The 17,367-nt window shown below is 47.1% G+C and overlaps 1 protein-coding gene across 1 annotated transcript; it reads left to right on the top strand.

The window, feature by feature from the left end:
• On the top strand, positions 10,046-12,930 carry C12H17orf47 (chromosome 12 C17orf47 homolog). Its single transcript, XM_021066325.1, is given in 2 exon segments — positions 10,046-11,821; positions 11,824-12,930. Coding segments are annotated over 2 exon segments (1,626 nt in total). The 5' UTR covers positions 10,046-11,127; the 3' UTR covers positions 12,756-12,930.

Below are 17,367 nucleotides of genomic sequence, written 5' to 3'. Positions count from 1 at the left end.
GCCAGTCTCATCTTCCGTCTGCTCAGAGGTACCTTTTCAGGTTATCATCTCCCTTCTCAATAGCTTCAACCCCTTCTTTGTTAGCTTCTTTTCGTCGCTTGACACACTTGGATTTTTCCCACCCCTTAAAAGCATTTCCCGGACCCCACATCACTTTCCAGCCCCTGCCCCATTTCTTTCCTCCCACTGCAGTTAGAGTTCTTCAAAGAATTGACTACACCTGCTATCTTTAGTGCCTTACCTCCCACTCAACTCTTCAACCCACTATAGTTTTTTTTTTTTCTTTTTAGGGCGTACCCACGGCGTATGGAAGTTCTCAGGTTAGGAGTCAAGTCAGAGCTGCAGCTGCCAGCCTGCACCACAGCCACAGCAATATGGGATCAGAGGCACATCAGCAACCTACACCACAACTCTTGGCAACACCAGAGCCTTAACCCACTGATGGAGGCCAGGGATCAAACCCACATCCTCGTGAATACTAGTCAGGTTCTTAACCCACTGAGCCACAACGGGAACTCCCCACTATATTTTATTGTATTTTATTTTTTGTCTTTGTAAGGCCACACCCACATCATATGGAAGTTCCTAGGCTAGGGGTTGAGTTAGAGCTGTAGCTTCTGGGCTACACCACAGCCGCAGCAACACCAGTTCCTTAACCCACTGAGAGAGGCCATGGATTGAACCCTAGTCTTCATGGATACTATTTAGGTTCGTTACCACTGAGCTATTACAGGAACTCTAGGAACTCCCTGCTATAATCTGAATTCTACTCATTCCCTTCTCTAGCAGTCCCAAGATGACCAGTGACGCCCACATTCCTAAATCCCAGGGCCACTCTTTGGCCTCATTGTCCAGTTTGCTCTCTCAGACTATTCCCTGGGCTCCCGGGTGTTACAATTTGGTTTTCCTTCTGTCTTTTTGGCTACTCCATCTCAGCTTCCTTTGGGGTCCACCTCTACTTTTTCTTACTCCAAGTTTTCCTCCTAAGAGACTTTACTCACTCCCATTGCTTCACTTAGCCTCTGTGTGCTTACAGCTTCCAGATTTGTATTGCAACTCTAGGACCAAACCTCTCCTCTGAGCTCATGTATCTACCTGTATATTCAATGCCTTCATTTGGGTTTCTTTTAGGTGTCTTACAGGTAATACCCAAAACTAAACCCATGGTCTTAATCACATATCTCTTTTTTTTTTTTTTTTTCTGTCTTTTTGCCTTTTCTAGGGCTGCTCCCACAGCATATGGAAGTTCCCAGGCTAGGGGTCTAATCAGAGCTGTAGCCGCCAGCCTACGCCAGAGCCACAGCAACGCGGGATCCAAGCTGTGTCTGCGACCCACACCACAGCTCACAGCAACACCGGATCCTTAACCCACTGAGCAAGGCCAGGGATCAAACCCACAACTTCATGGTTCCTAGTCGGATTCATTAACCACTGAGCCACGACGGGAACTCCTTAATCACATACCTCCTTCATCCTCAAGCATTCCCCTTCCAACTAATGATGTTCACTCAGCCACTCAGTCATGACTCAGTCATTTCAGTCAGTCAGTCGTCTTTGACTCCTCCCATTCCTTTACTCCTTGCATCAAAATATCAATCATGGAGTTCCCGTCGTGGCGCAGTGATTAACGAATCCGACTAGGAACCATGAGGTTGCGGGTTCGGTCCCTGCCCTTGCTCAGTGGGTTAAGGGTCCGGTGTTGCCGTGAGCTGTGGTGTAGGTCGCAGACGCGGCTCGGATCCCGCGTTGCTGTGGCTCTGGCGTAGGCCGGTGGCTGCAGCTCCGATTGGACCCCTAGCCTGGGAACCTCCATATGCCGCGGGAGCGGCCCAAGAAATAGCCAAAAAAAAAAAAAAAAAAAAAAAAAAAAAAATCAATCATTAACACTTGTTTCAGGAGTTCCCGTTGTGGCTCAGTGGGTTAAGAATCCCACTAGTATCCATGGGGATTCCGGTTTGATCCCTGGCCTTGCTCAGTGGATTAAGGATCCAGCATTGCCATGATCTATGTTGTAGGTTGCAGATGCAGCTTGGGTCTGGCGTTGCTGTGGCTGTAGCCCAGGCCAGCAGCTGCAGTTCCATTTTGACCCCTAGCCTAGGAACTTCCGTATGCCACAGGTTCAGCTTAGAAGGCAGTGGGATGATACATATATTCAACATGCTAGAAGAGGATTTTCCCACTGTGGTGTGGTGGGTTAATGATCCAGGCTGTCTCTGTGGTGTTGCTGGTTTGATCCCATGACCGGTGCAGTGGATTAAGGATCTGGCATTGCTGCAGCTGTAGTGTAGCTTGCAGATGTGGCTCAGATTTGATCCCCAGACGGGGAATTCCATATGCCACAGGTGTGGTCAAAAAAAAGGAAAAAAAAAAGTGCTTGAAGAGTAAAACTGTCAACCAGGAGTTATCTGGCAAAACCGTCCTCCAAAAGTGAGGTAGAAATTCATTCCCAGATAAACAAAAGCTGAGAGAGTTTATAACCACCAGACCTGCCCTATAAGAAATGCTTAAGGGAGTCCTTTGAGGTGAAATGAAAGGATACTGGACAGTAACGCAAAGCTATATGGAGAGATAAAGATCTCAATGAGGGTAAACGTCCAGGAAATTTTACAATTATTTATAACTATTGTAACAATGGTTTGTGAATGGACTTTTTTGTTGTTGTTCTTTTGTCTTTTTAGGGCCTCACCTGCGACATATGTAGGTTCCCAGACTAGAGGTCTAATCGGAGCTGTAGCTGCCAGCCTACACCACAGCCACGGCAACGCCAGATCTGAGCCACGTCTGGGACCTACACCGCAGCTCAAGGCAATGCCAGATCCTTAACCCACTGAGCGAGGCCAGGGATTGAACCTGCAACCTCATGGTTCCTAGTCGGATTCATTTCCACCGCGCCAAGACGGGAACTCCACTTTTTGTTTTCTACATGATTTAAGAGACTAATGTTTAAAGGAAAAAAAAGAGCAGTTACTAGTGTAAATTCTAGTATTACTATAACTTTGGTTTGTAATTCCACACCTCTGCATAATTTTAGGGATTTATGCATTTAAAAGAATTATTAGGGGGTTTTTTGGCTCACAATGTATAGAGATACAATTTTGTGGTATCAACAACTGAAAGGAGTGGTGATGGAGCTACAAAGAAGCAGAGTTTTTGTATGTTACTGAAGTTAAGGTGGTGTAAATTCACATTAGAGTGATATACCTTTGGGATGCTAAATGTAATCCCCATGGTTACCACAAAGAAAATAAGCTATAGAAAATACACAAAAGGGAACGAGAAAGAAATCTAAACGTTCCACTACAGAAAATCCACTAGACACAAAAGAAGACAGTATAATGCAAGAAATTTGGGACAAAAAAAAAAAAACCTGTCAGGTTTATAGAAAACAGCTTAACAATAGAAGACCCTTCTTATCAGTAATTGTTTCAAATGTAGACAAATCAAACTCTAATCAAAAGAGAGTGACAGAATGGTTAAAAACACATGATCCAAGTGTATGTCATCTGCAAGAGACTCATTTGAGGAACAAAGACACATACAGGTTGAAAGTGAAAGGGTGGAAAATGATATTGCATGCAAATAGTCACCAAAAGAGAGCAGGGGTCACTATACTAACATCAGACAAAGTAGACTTTGTATCAAACTTTATGAGACAATGAAGGACATTACATATTAGTTAAAGATTCAATACAGAAAGAAGATATAACAATGATAAACAATGACCAACTATCAAAATGTATAAAGCAAAAACTGACAGAATTGTAGGGAGAAGTAGATAATTCTATAATAATAATTGGATTCAAAAACCCGCTCACAACAGTGGATAGAAAAACCAGAAAGAAGACTAGTAAGAAAATAGAGGACTTAAATGAGCCAACTAGATTTCATAGACATATACAAAACACTCTACCCAAAACAACAACAACAGAGTACATAGTCTAATCGGAGCTGTCGCCACTGGCCTACACCACAGCCACAGCAACACGGGATCCGAGCCAACCATGTTTGCAGCCTACACCACAGCTCATAGCAACGATGGATACTTAAGCCACTGAGCAGGGCCAGGGATCAAACCCGCAACCCCATGGTTCCCAGTCGGATTCCTTTCCACTGCACCACGATGGGAACTTCAGAAAATATAGTCTTTTTAAGTGTACATGGGGTAGATCTTATGTTAGGCAACGAATTAAGTCTAAATAGATTTTAAAAGATAGATATTATACGAAGTATCTTCTTTGACCACATCAGGATGGAGTGAGAAATCAATAACAAAAGGGAAACTGGAAACTTCACTAAATTATGGAAATTAAACAACACTTCTTTTAATTATAGTTGATTTACAATGTACTGTCAATTTCTGCTGTATAGCACAGTGACCCAGTCATGCCTATGTATACATTCTTTTTCTCATTCTCCATCATGTTCTATCACAAGTGATTAGATATAGGTCCCTGTGCTATACAGCAGGATCTCATTGCTTATCCCCTCCAAATGCAATAGTTTGCATCTACAAACCCCAAACTCCTGGTCCATCCCACTACCTCCCCTTCCCTCTTGGCAACCACAAGTCTTTTTTCCATGTCCATGAGTTTGTTTCTTTTCTATAGATAGGCACACTTGTGTCATATATTAGATTCCAGATATAAGTGATATCGTATGGTATTTGTCTTTCTCTCTCTGACTTACTTCACTTGGTATGAGAGTTTTTAGTTCCATCCATGTTGCTGCAAATGGCATTATTTTGTCCTTTTTTATGGCTGAATAGTATTCCATTGTGTATATGTATCACATCTTCTTAACCCATTCATCTGTCAATAGACATTTAGGTTGTTTCCATGTCTTGGCTATTGTGAATAGTGCTGCAATGAGCATAGGGATGCATGTATCTTTTTCAGTGAACGTTTTGTCCAGATATATGCCCAGGAGTGGGATTGCTGGATCATATGGTATATTTAGTTTTCTGAGGTACCTTCATACTGTTTTCCATAGTGGTTGTATCCGTTTCCATTCCTACCAACAGTGTAGGAGTGTTCCCTTTTTCCACACCCTTTCCAGCATTTGTTATTTGTTGACTTATTAATGATGGCCATTCTGACAGGTGTGAAGTGGCACCTTATTGTAGTTCTGATTTGCATTTCTCTAATAATTAGTGATGTTGAACATTTTTTCATGTGCTTATTGGCCGTCTATATGTCTCCTTTGGAGAAATGTCTATTCAGGTTTGTTTTTTCAATTGGTTTTTTTTTTTTTTTTTCCATTGAATTGTCTGAGTTGTTTGTATATTTTGGAGATTAAGCCTTTGTTGGTTGCATTGTTTGAAACTATTTTCTCCCTTTCCATATGTTGTCTTTTTAAACAACACACTTTTATTTGTTTATTTATGTATTTATTTATTTTGTCTTCTTAGGGCTGTACCTTTGGGATATGGAAGTTCCCAGGCTAGGGGCTGAATCGGAGCCGTAACTGCTGGCCTACACCAAAGCCACAGCAATGCAGGATCCAAAGTGCATCTGGGATCTATACCACAGCTTACAGCAACACTGGATCCTTAGTCCACTAAGTAAGGCCAGATTTCGAGCCTGTATCTTCATGAATGCCACCCAGATTTCCACTGAGCCATGACAGGAACTCCCCAGCAACACACTTTTAAACAACCAATGGACCAAAGATGCAATCACAGGGGACATTAGAAAACATCACGAGATGAATTAAAACAAAAACACAACGTACCAAAACTTATGGGACACAGCAAAAACTGTGCTAAATGGGAAGTTTATAGCTATGAATGTTTCTATTTTAAAAAGAGGGTAGCTCAGTGGGTTAAAAACCAGACATAGTGTCTCTGATAATGCAGGTTGGAACCCCGGCCTTGCTCAGTGGGTTAAGGATTGCCACAGCGTTGCTACAAGCTGTGGTGTCGTTTGCAGATGTGGCTTGGATCTGGTGTGGCTGTAACATAGGCTACAGCTGCAGCTCTGATTCAGCCGTAGCCCGGGAACTTCCATGTGCCACAGGTATGGCCATAAAAAGAAAAAAAAGCTTCAAGTTAACTACCTAATTTTATAACTTATGGAACTAGAAAAAGAACAAACTAAATCCAACGATAGCAGAAGGAAGGAAATAATAAAGATTAAAGAGGAGTTACCACCGTGGTGCAGTGGGTTAAAAATCTGACTGAGGCAGTTCAGGTTGCTGCAGAAGCACGTGTTCAATCTTCAGCCTGAGACAGTGGGTTAAAGGATCCAACATTGCCACACCTGTAGCTTGGGTCACAGCTGTGGCTAAGATTCAGTCCCTGGCTTGTGAACTTCCACGTCATGGGTGTGGCCATAAAAAAATGATTAGAGCAAAGATGCAGGTTAGATCCCTGGTCTTGCTCAGTGGGCTAAGGATCCAGTGTTGCTGCAAACTGCAGTGTAGGTCACAGATGCGGCTCAGATCCCGTGTTGCTATGGCAGCGGCCTAAGCCAGCAGCTGTAGCTCTGATTCAGCTGCTAGCCCGGGCACTTAGGTGTGTTGCAGGAGCGGCCCTAAAAAGAAAAAAAAGAAAATCAATGGGAAGAAGACCAGAATATCATTATAATTAACCATTAAATTAATTTCATTGTAACTCGAAGAAAAACTATTTAACAGAAGGGAAGCATAATAAAATGAAGCTTTAGGAGCTAGACACTGGGGATGCCCACCTAAAGCATTGTGGGTAATTGCCTGGCAGGTACACCCAGTGTGCTGTGGTGGGTGTTGCCCTTTGTGGATCATCATACTAAATAACTGCTTAATCCAATTCTGTGTTCACCAAGCAACTTTTGTTCATCTTGAAGTTGATCTGTAGGGAGAGAATGACCTGGCTTTCCAATCAGTTCAACAGTTGGGAATCTCAGAGTATGCTTTGTACGTTGCAATAGTAAGTTGCTATTCTGACTTATTATATATTGGGCTCTGTGCTGGGTTAATGAGAAATGCGATGCTAGAGAAATGGCTTCTACATAATCTTTTGATGCATAAGAAATCACCTCCAAAGCTTAGAGACTTAAAACAACAATAGCCATTTATTCTCTCCAACAGTTTCTGTGTGTCAGGAGTTTGGAATTGGCTCAGCTAGGCAGCTGTGGCTAAGGGTCTCTCACAAGGTTGCAGTAGGGTGCATTTCATGTTGGTTCACTCACATGACTAGCAAATTCGTCCTGGCCGTTGACTAGGGATCTCAGCCCCTTTCCACATGGGTCTCCCATTGAGTGTCCTCACCATAGGGCAGCTGGTTTCTCCCAGAGTGAGAAATCCAAGATACCAAGGCAAAAGTTACAGTGTCATGATGATCTAGTCTCAGCAATCACATACCGTCATTTCTGCTACATTCTACATGGGGAAAGCTCTGATTCAGAAGGAAGGGGCTACATAAAAGCATGAATACTAGAAAGTGAGGCTCATTGGGGACCTCTTGGAGTCTGGCTGCTCCAGAGCCCACAAACCAAGTGGCCATCCCTGACCTCACTACATGCCTTTCAGTCAAAATAAAAGTATGCTATAGCTTTATGTTTGTCATCACTTTTTTTTCTTTGTTTGTTTTTAAGGGCTGCACTCAACGGATATGGAGGTTCTCAGGCTAGGGGTCAAACTGGAGCTGCAGCTGCCAGACTACGCCACAGCCACAGCAACATGAGATCGGAGTTGTGTCCACAACCTACACCACAGCTCACAGCCACGCTGGATCTTTAACCCACTGAGGGAGGACAGGGATTGAACCTGCATCTTCATGGATCCTACTCATATTTGTTTCTGCTGAGCCGTGAGGGGATCTCCTGTCTTCACCTTTTCTTGCCAGCAGAGAGAGCAAGAAAAGTGAGAGTCACCCTCCAAGAATCCACCTGTGTCTCAGACTAACAGAGTTAAACTATTCATGACGAGGAGAATGTCCAGATTCTGTGTTGTGTTTTGCAACATTTTTGCTAAAATCACCCTTTATGTTTACGTGTACTGAAGTCAGACACTGAAAGGAAAATGTTTATTTCTCCAACATTAAGAAAATTTAAGAAATTAGGGCATTCTGGTCATGGCTCAGGGGATTAAGAACTGACTAGTATCCATGAGGATGAAGGTTCGATTCCTGGCCTTGCTCAGTGGATTAAAGGATCCAGCATTGCCATGAGCTGTGGTGTAGGTCGCAGACATGCCTTGGATCCTATGTTGCTATAGCTGTGGTGTAGGCCCGAAGCTACAGCTCCAGTTCGACCCCTAGCCCGGTAAATTCCATATGCTGCAGGCATGGCCCTAAAATGAAGGAAAAAAAAGATACAAAAAAATTGTTCAAACAATGGAGCTGATTTTAATAAGATCAGAAGAGTGAGAGCATATTTAATGTTACATGTTGATGAGGAAATTCAAATTATAAAGAGAAATAGAACCTCCTAGGCAACCAAATTAAGTAAACCATCATATTTAAAGTACAGTCTCACAAGAAAGCTTTGTTCAAATCAGCCAGTCTCAATTTTATGATGACAAGATATTGAATAAGTATAAATCAGTAAACCATCTTCGCTTCAACCTGGCTTACCTTCAGTGTCCTCCAGATAGCTGACCTGTAACTACTCTTCCACTTTTATCCTTTTCTATAAGACAAGATATAATGGTTAGCCAAATGCTATATATATATATTTTTTTTAATCAAAGGATTTTATTTGAGGAGTTCCTGTTGTGGTGCAGCATCCTTTGTCTCTTTACTCTTTTATTAAAAGAGACAAAGGCAGATGTGAATTATTATGGTTTCATCTTTCTTTTACTTTTTTTTTTTTTTTTTTTTTGTCTTTTTGCCATTTCTTGGGCCGCTCCCGTGGCATGTGGAGGTTCCCAGGCTAGGGGTCTGATCGGAGCTGTAGCCACCGGCCTACACCAGAGTCACAGCAACGCAGGATCCGAGCCGTGTCTGCAACCTACACCACAGCTCACGGCAACGCGGGATCGTTAACCCACTGAGCAAGGGCAGGGATCGAACCCGCAATCTCATGGTTCCTAGTCGGATTCGTTAACCACTGAGCCACGATGGGAACTCCCATTCTTTTACTTTTGCTATTACTACTACGGCGTATGGAGGTTCCCAGGCTAGGGGTTTAATGGGAGCTACAGCTGCTGGCCTACGCCACAGCCACAGCAACCCTGGATCCGAGCCGCGTCTGTGACCTACATCACAGCTCATGGCAATGCCGGATCCTTAACAAACACTGAGCGAGGCCAGGGATCAAACCTGCAACCTCTTGGTTCCTAGTCAGATTTGTTTCCCCTGCACCACAACAGGGACTCTCAGAGGAATTTGTAGATAATTAGGTAGTTTGAGTTCTATTCTACTTTTCAATAGTTTTTTCTTTTGTGCAGCTCTTTGATAAAATTTAACTTCTGAAAATGAGACATTTTCTTGATACTCTACTTTTATTTCATGTCTCATATCTGGTGTATTTGTGGGGAAAGCTAAAGATACCAAGCCAGATCCTCCAGAGCCAATCATCTTGCTCAGCACCTACTGTTTTCCTTCCCCATTATAAACAACCTTGTCTTCTGGAAGTGAAATGGGAAGTTTGCATTTTTCATTTCTTCTTGGTGGCATCACTTCAACCGTGGAAGCAGGGAACCGGCTGGTGGCCCAGAAGCCCCCTCGAAGCTCCTTCCCCAGTCTAGGGTGTAGGTGGAGAGCAGGGTGCAGAAGGGCTGCAAGAGAAGGCTAACCAGGCCCTTGGGGCCCCTTTGGGGCCCCTTTGCTAGGGAGCTGGTAGGCCCACGGGCCAGTATTTTATATTCTTCTTTTTTTTTTTTTTTTTTTTTTGGTCTTTTTAGAGCCTCACCTATGGCATATGGAAGTTCCCAAGCTAGGGGTCGAATCGGAGCTCTAGCTGCCAGCCTACACCACAGCCACAGCCACGCCAGATCTGAGCTGCATCTGCAGCCTACACCACAGCTCACAGCAACGCCGGATCCTTAACCCACTGAGCAAGGCCAGGGATTGAACCTGAAACCTACAGTTCCTAGTCTGATTCATTTCCACTTTGCCACGATGGGAACTCCGGTTTTTAAAAAAATTTAATTTCATGCCGATAAGGCTGAATATAAAGATTCAGAAACAATGAATCTGACCATCCTCTAACTGCCATGACCCTTCAGGGTCAATAGTGGAATCTTGGATGTGGTAGGGTCTGTGTCAGACAGTGGGAGAGAGAACCAGCACGTGAAAGGGAGAGAAAGATGACCTTGTCTCTCTCAGCCAAAATGGTTATCCAAGTGGGAAAGTCACTCTTCAGATCGAGAAAGAACTGGAGTCTAGCTGTTTAGGAGAACTAGGGGGAGGGATCGTGAAAAACAACACTGGTATTTACTGTGGGACATGCACCTACCAGGCAGTGGTTTCCAGGTGAAGAAACCAAGTCTCAGGCAAGTCAAGAAAATTGTCCAAAGTACACAGCCATTTGTGATTGAAACCAACGACTAACTCCAAATCTCTTCTGTAATCCTACACTCACTCCTGGGCCAAGAATGTGAGCCTTTATGATTTGAGCAACCTAGATTTTCACCCCAGGGTCAACCAAGCCCTGTGTGAAACCTGTAAAAAACCAGAGCTCTATATATTTTTTTCTTTTGGAGCTCTATCTTTTGGCCTGTGTACAGGGCAGTTCTAAACCAAATTGGGACAACTTTACACCTTATTAAAAAGGGGGGCTCACACAGTGTGATTGAGTAGCCTTGCCTTGGCAGGATATTCAGGCCGATTCCTTCTCTCTGGATGTGTGTCTGGGAATTCCTAGAATTTGGGGAGAGGAAGGGAGGATCTAGAGCCTTCCTTATACACCAGGGAAATCCTGGGTTTGCTAAGAACTCCGTCAAAGCTTTGTCAGTGCCCAAAGACAAATCCACACCCTCCTTGCAGTTACTGCTTGAGGTTCTCTGATGAGTTGTGGCGGTAGGCTAGGATATTAGACAGGGGGCTCCTTCCTTTGTGACATCACCAGGCAGGTAGCTAAGGGGACTATTTGAGACACTTGGAGAACAACAGCTGCTTTTGTGGGAATGCAAGAACGGCAGCTTTTAAAACCGAGGGTAGATGTTCAGGCTCCATTGGGACCCTCAATACAAGCCAGCCAGTAAAATATGGGATCTACCCACAGAGGCACCATCTATCATATGGTCAAGACAAATAAAGTTGGGTCCAAGGTCGCAGTTTCAGCACAGAAAGGGGCTGAGACTATGAACGCAAGCCCTCATCGGGGACAGGGGTATGTTCCTTCCTCCAGCCCGCGGAGTGGCGCAGCCTCCATCAACACTTCACCCCCTCGAAGATCAGAAGCTGGGCATCCCACCATCTTCTATTCAACACCAGACCACCCACGATCTAGCTCTACCCAAACTGGGCCTGGCCTCTCTGGAGCACCCAGCTCTCGGATGGAGACCCGGTCAAAATCTGAAGCATACCGCCACATCTCTCTTCCTCAAAAGATGCAGCAAGCCCAGGGGTCAGCTCCCTTTGATGTCCAGGTGCCACGGAACGTTAGTCCATCCAGAGAGGAATCGACTAGGAGAGGGGGTGAGAGCAAGCCAGGGCGTGATGCCAGCAATCGCTACTCCGTACTTTCAGATGCCAAATCGTCTCGCCGGTTGAGTTTTGTAGACCAGAAGGATAACTTGACAATTTTAGAAGATGACCCACCCTCCAAGGTCCAGTGTCCCCAAGGGGTTAGAGGTCGCCGTAGGAGTTTGGTTTACCCGAAGGATGCTGCAGTCCAAACCGAGCCCATTCAAAAGAGTTCCACTGCTGCTGGTACCAGATCTCCAAGAGACCCCCCAGTCCAGAATACAGCAGCAGCCGCAGCCATACAGACTATCGAACAACCCAGAGAAGAGTCCCTTGCCAAGAGTCGGAAATGAGCCGTCAAAACTCCATTTATACAGAACCCAAGGCCTTGCATAGAAATAGGAACTTGGAATCCTCCCTCACACTCTCCGTCCTTAAAGATTTCGATGGCGGGTTCAGAGTTTCTACGCGCCCGGAGCCTGAGTCTATCCACAGGCATTCTGCCTACCCCAAAACCAAACCCTCCCCAAAGGTCTTAATGTCATCAAAACTGGAGGCCAACGTGAAGTCCTCAATCCGAGGAGACACTGAGGCTGGCCGCAAGGTCACCATTTCCTCTGGGAGACAGACGGTGCAGTTGCCTTCCCATGTGACGTCTCGAGCAGTGTCTGAGAGCCCCCACAGATCGTCTGTGTCTGCCACTCCGGAGCCCACCTATAAGCTGCACACCAAAAAACCCTCAGGAAATGTCTTTAGGTCCCCACGATCCGCATCCACGTATTCAGAGCCCTCCGGAAAGCCCTCTGTCCATGCAGAACTGGAACTGACCCCTCGGCCCTTACCCCCTCGGTCCTTACCTAAGTATGGGCCTGACTGTTCATGGTGGGCCTTACTCAACCCTGAAATTGAAATGCCTCAAAGCTGGTCAACAACACCTGATTTCGAGCCTAAGTCCCCTTCTCCCCTAGACCCTTCACTGCCCTTTTTTGAAATGGACTCAAGCCCTTTCTGTGAGGATCTGATGTTTCCGAGAGGGAGGGCAAGTCCATCACCGCCACCAGCACCAGCAGCATCACCATCACCACCACCGCCGCCTCTGCCAAAAGAGTCTCCAAGCCGGGCACCATCAAGGGATGTGCCACAGGCCCCCAAGCATGCCTCCAAACAGCCCATTCAAAGGTTTAGTGCTTTCTTCTTGGGTATGTGAAGAAGCAGACTGCCCAGGTGCGGCCCTGATTTAGTGAGGTGGGGCATTGGGGTGGGCAAGAAAGACACCCTCAGAGCTGCCCTCCTGCAGTGCCAAAGTTAGACGCATCCTGGAGCCCATTGCCCCATTCCTTCCCCACCAGCTTCTCTGAGCTCCAAGCTAGTGACATCGATGACGATGCTTGGGCCAGCGTCAGGCACTGACTCTTCCAGGCAACGCTGCTTAACCTTTCAGTGGAAGGTAGTAGAGAGTGGTTCGCAGGGTGGGAGAGTGGAGATGAAGAACTGAGCTGAGGTGAAGGCTGGTGAGGGCTAGTAAAGCGAATAAAGTCCGCCCAAATACTCCGGCAACGAAGTGAAGAAGGTGGGACCTAAGTGTCCTGTGCCTTAGACGCCAAGAAGGGAGAGGCATCAACAGTGGTACGAAGGCAGCGGGGGCAAAGAGGGAGAGTGGGAAGGTGACCTTTAGCTCTCGGCTGGAGGCGCTTTTTGGAGAGCCTCAAGGGCTGAGGGCACCTCTGGGTGGAGAAATGTGGAGCCAGAACGGGAGACGTTAAGTGGTGGGGGTGGGGGGGGGTGCATCCCACAGAGCGGGGGCAAAAAAAAGCAGCAATCTCTGTTACTTTCAGATGTCTCTGAGGAAATGTACAATCGTGTCATCTGGTGGCTGAAAGGTCTGTGTTTTCCCTCCTGTGGGTCCATGGTCTGGGGTCGGGAGGCAGGGGGTCAAGCGGGAGGGTAGCCTCTGCATCTTTCAGGATGGCACATGCTGGGGTTTTGCCTAAAATTCTGTCATTAGAGTTGTTCCTTTGGGACCCGGAGCCCTTTTTTTTTTCATACTCCAGAGTCTCCTTTTAATGGGAAATAGTCACTTTTGGAATAGAGATCAATTTAAGCCCGTGACCTTTCCGATTAGCTGGTCTTGTCTACCATGTGATAAAAAGCAAACAAAAGCCCCACCAAGACAAACCACCTGCTTCACAGTGCTACTCAGGGCCGACTCCAAACTAATTCAGGTTGAGAGATCTCCCTGTGTATTTCTCTGCTTCCTCAGAACTCTCCTCCAGCCCCCATCCCAGGACCTGGGAGGTACTTACTGGCTGCTGCCCAAGTAGGATCTCCAGGGATATCTAGGCACATGCCTCGAGGACATCAGTGGGTCCTGCAGCCAACTCTAGAATCCCCAGAGCCTGGTAACCCCCTCTACTCACTTTGTACTCTTGACCTCTCCACTGGGAGGGAAGGTGGGGACCAGTCCTAATACAGAGCATCTTAGCAGCAAGGAATTCCTGCTTCAAGTGTTGTGGGTCCAAACATGCTCCAACCTTGTGAGCACAAGGGAGGTCAGGGCTCGGGAAGAGGATGTTTCTAGAGAGGAGAGAGCCCCAGGAATGCCATCCAATCCCCGCCAGCAGCCTTGCCCCTCAGGGGGAGCAAAGCTCCATAAAGGAGGTTTTTAGAGTATAGACTCTGGAGTTATATTACTGGATTTGAGTCCTGTGCCTGCTATTCTCTGACTGTGACCTTGGGTAAGCTATTTGACCTCTCCAGTCATTAGTTTCCCCATCTGTTAATGGCTTCCTCTTAAGGTTCTGGTGAGGACTCAGCAAGCTACTGCATGTAAAGCTCTTAGCATGGTGCCTGGCAACAGTGAGCACTCCGTAAATGCTAGCTGTTGTTATTTGGGCCACTTGCATTAGGAAGGAATTTGGACCAGGTTATGCCCAAGACCGCTGGACAGCTTCAGTAAAATTCTCTTTTTCCTCCCCTGTTGGCACTCTCTGAATTCCATTTGCCGCCCCTGGGAATGCCTGGCTTCTACTTTCTCCATTATGACAGATGAGGAGGTAAGAACGCCCCTGGGAAGTTACTTCCAGTCTTCCTATGCTCCCCCTTATCCAAGTCCCTCTCTTACCCTTTAATGGAAGCAGACGTGAAAGGAGACAGAACGGAGCTGCTGCCCATGGTTGGGCAGGTAGTTCACTGCACAAGTGCACCTGGCAGAGAGGGCAAGCAGGGATAGAAATCTAGCCTGTGTTCCACTTGCCAAGCTGTGCACCTATGGGGCTGCATCTCCCTAGAGGGGCATTTGCATAAAAGTATGAGAGCTAGTTGCAACACTGGAGAGAAAGGTTTGGCAAACAAATTCTGCCAGGTGCACTGTCGGAGGCAGTCTGGGATCCATAGGCTCCATCCCCACTTGGCTCGCCCCTCTCCAGCCTCAGGAACTCCAGAAAGGGGACGCTTTTCTGGGTTACACACTATTTGAGTCCTCAGCTTGGAAAGGCACAAGGTGAACCCTGCTCTTGGCAGCCCTGTGTCCTGAATTTGGCCAAGAGCGTCCTGATTTCACCATGCATTGTTCCCATAAGTACTCTCATTCTTCTTGGCCCATGTTTGTTAAAGATAGTCCAAGCTAGGAGTTCCCGTCGTAGCTCAGTGGTTAACAAACCCGACTAGTATCCATGAGGACACAGGTTCGATCCCTGGCCTCACTCAGTGGGTTGAGGATCCAGCGTTGCTGTGAGCTCAGGTATAGGTCTCAGACATGGCTCGGATCCAGGGTTACTGTGGCTGTGGTGTAGCTTCAGTTCCGATTTGACCCCTGGCCTGGGAGCCTCCATATGCCTCGGGTGCGGCCCTAAAAAGACAAAAGACAAAAAAAAAAAAAAAAAAAAAAAAAAAAAAGTCCAAGCTCTTCTGCCTTCATCATTTCTCTTGCCGTATCTCTCCAGCATGGCCTCTGATGGGTCCCATGCATAGACGAGCTCTGGATGGACAGTTGACTACAGATGGTAAACAGATGAGGTGGCGGGGGGGGGGTGGGCATTGTGTGTGAGGAGAACAGCCTGAGCTTGGATAACGGGACAGCTGCAGGGGAGGCGCCAGAAATGCAGCTGCCACTCCCTCTGCCATGGCTGCTTATCTAGTCCTGGGCCCTGAGCTCAGCTGTGGGTGTGAGCAGCTACTTTTAGAGATGATCTCGGTGAGAGACGGTAAATCCTTCTCTCCCTCCTGCCTTTCCTTCTTCCTTCCGTCCTTCCTCCTTTTCTCCCTTCCTTCCATAAACAGTTACTGTTCAGATGCTTAGCGCCCTGCAAGGCGCTGTTGGAGAAGACACTGAAGCCACACACATGCTTTGGCTTTGAGAAACTTACCATCTGGATGGGGAGATAACACAGGGACAGGAAACATTGAAACAACAATATGAAGTAGTCGGTGCTCAAATGTCCAAATAACTACAGTAGACTGAAGAAGTGCTCTTGGAGGATCTTAAGAGAGAGGGAGTCAGCAGGGGACTGGGGGGAGGTGGTCAGGCCACCCGCTCCTTCCCAAAGCCGGGGACATCCTAACAGCCAGCCTCTTGCTCACCCTTTAATGCAAGTCTATATCTTTGGGAAGGGGCTAGTATTTCCCCTCTTTCAGGAGATGATGCTCTTGCCAGAGAAATTTCCTCCCTGTTCTTCTCCACCCTCATGCCCTTTCCTTTTGCATCTTGTTTTAGTCTAGGAAGTCAAAAGCCTTGGCAGCGGGACGGTTCCTTCCCAAAATAGCTCTTGTGCTGTCTCGATAATTGCAGCTCTCCAGCGCTGTTCAGCAGCAGAGCTGCTCCCTAGAAGTGGGGAAGAGAAGACTCCCAGGCAGTGGGGCCCGCTGGTCTTCTCTGCATCTCTGGAAGCAGGTGGCATGGAGCTATGGAGGTGGCCTGGTGCTCTCCTCGCAGAGCGTGCAAGAGCCAGGCCTTCCTCAGACCGTCCCCTAGGCTGCACGGCCCACAGGCGGTCCCAGGGTGGAGACGCTGTGGTGCTGGTGTCCAGGGCCTCTGGCTCCTTTCATCTAGGAATGGTTGACTGCGGAGTCTGCTCCAGATTCCATTCCCAACAGAAATTCTCTGGTGGCCCAGCCATGGTGCCTGGCTGTGGACGGCAGCATGTTTGTTGTTGAGCTTCACAGGCCCTTTTGGGTCCACAGCTGGGGACAGAGCGTGACTGAGACCATCTCTGAGTGTCCGTCTCCTCCCAGGCAGACGCTCAAGACCCTTTGTCTAAGGAGCAGGATGGACAGATGCTTCTCATCCTAGGATTGGGACATTCGGGGCTAGAGTCTTCCCGGAGGAGGTTAAGCTGGACTGAGGGAACATTCCTGATGGGTGTGTGTGTGTGTGTGTGTGTGTGTGTGTGTGTGTGTGTGTGTGTCAGAACTAGCAGAAGCTCAACAGGAAGGTCCTGCGGGTGCCCTGTGGGGTCAGCGGGGGCTGGCTTCTCACACAGCCCTGGGGAATTCCCTGGAATAAAGCAGCTCTTGTTGGGCGGGGCTGCCCTGCCTCCAAGATCCTGTGTCCTCAAGGCACCCAACCCACTGGCCCATGGCTCTGATGCCTCAGGTTGTCAAGGGACAAGGTGGTTTACCCCCTGCTCTGTCTATCAATTATGCAAGAAACCAACTCTGGAAAATAGGCCAGGAACCAGAGGAGGCTGTGTCAGTGATACCTAAGTCAGACTTGAGTAGCTTTAGGGTGACATGTTGTTTGGCCCTGGGGGTGGAACAGTCAGTGCCCCCCCACCCCACGTTGGCTCCTGAGCCACAGGGAAGCTTTGTCAGGTGGACTAACT

This window comes from Sus scrofa, chromosome 12 (assembly GCF_000003025.6).
Source record: "Sus scrofa isolate TJ Tabasco breed Duroc chromosome 12, Sscrofa11.1, whole genome shotgun sequence".
NCBI lineage: Eukaryota > Metazoa > Chordata > Mammalia > Artiodactyla > Suidae > Sus > Sus scrofa.
This window is presented reverse-complemented; position numbering and strand designations above follow the sequence as displayed.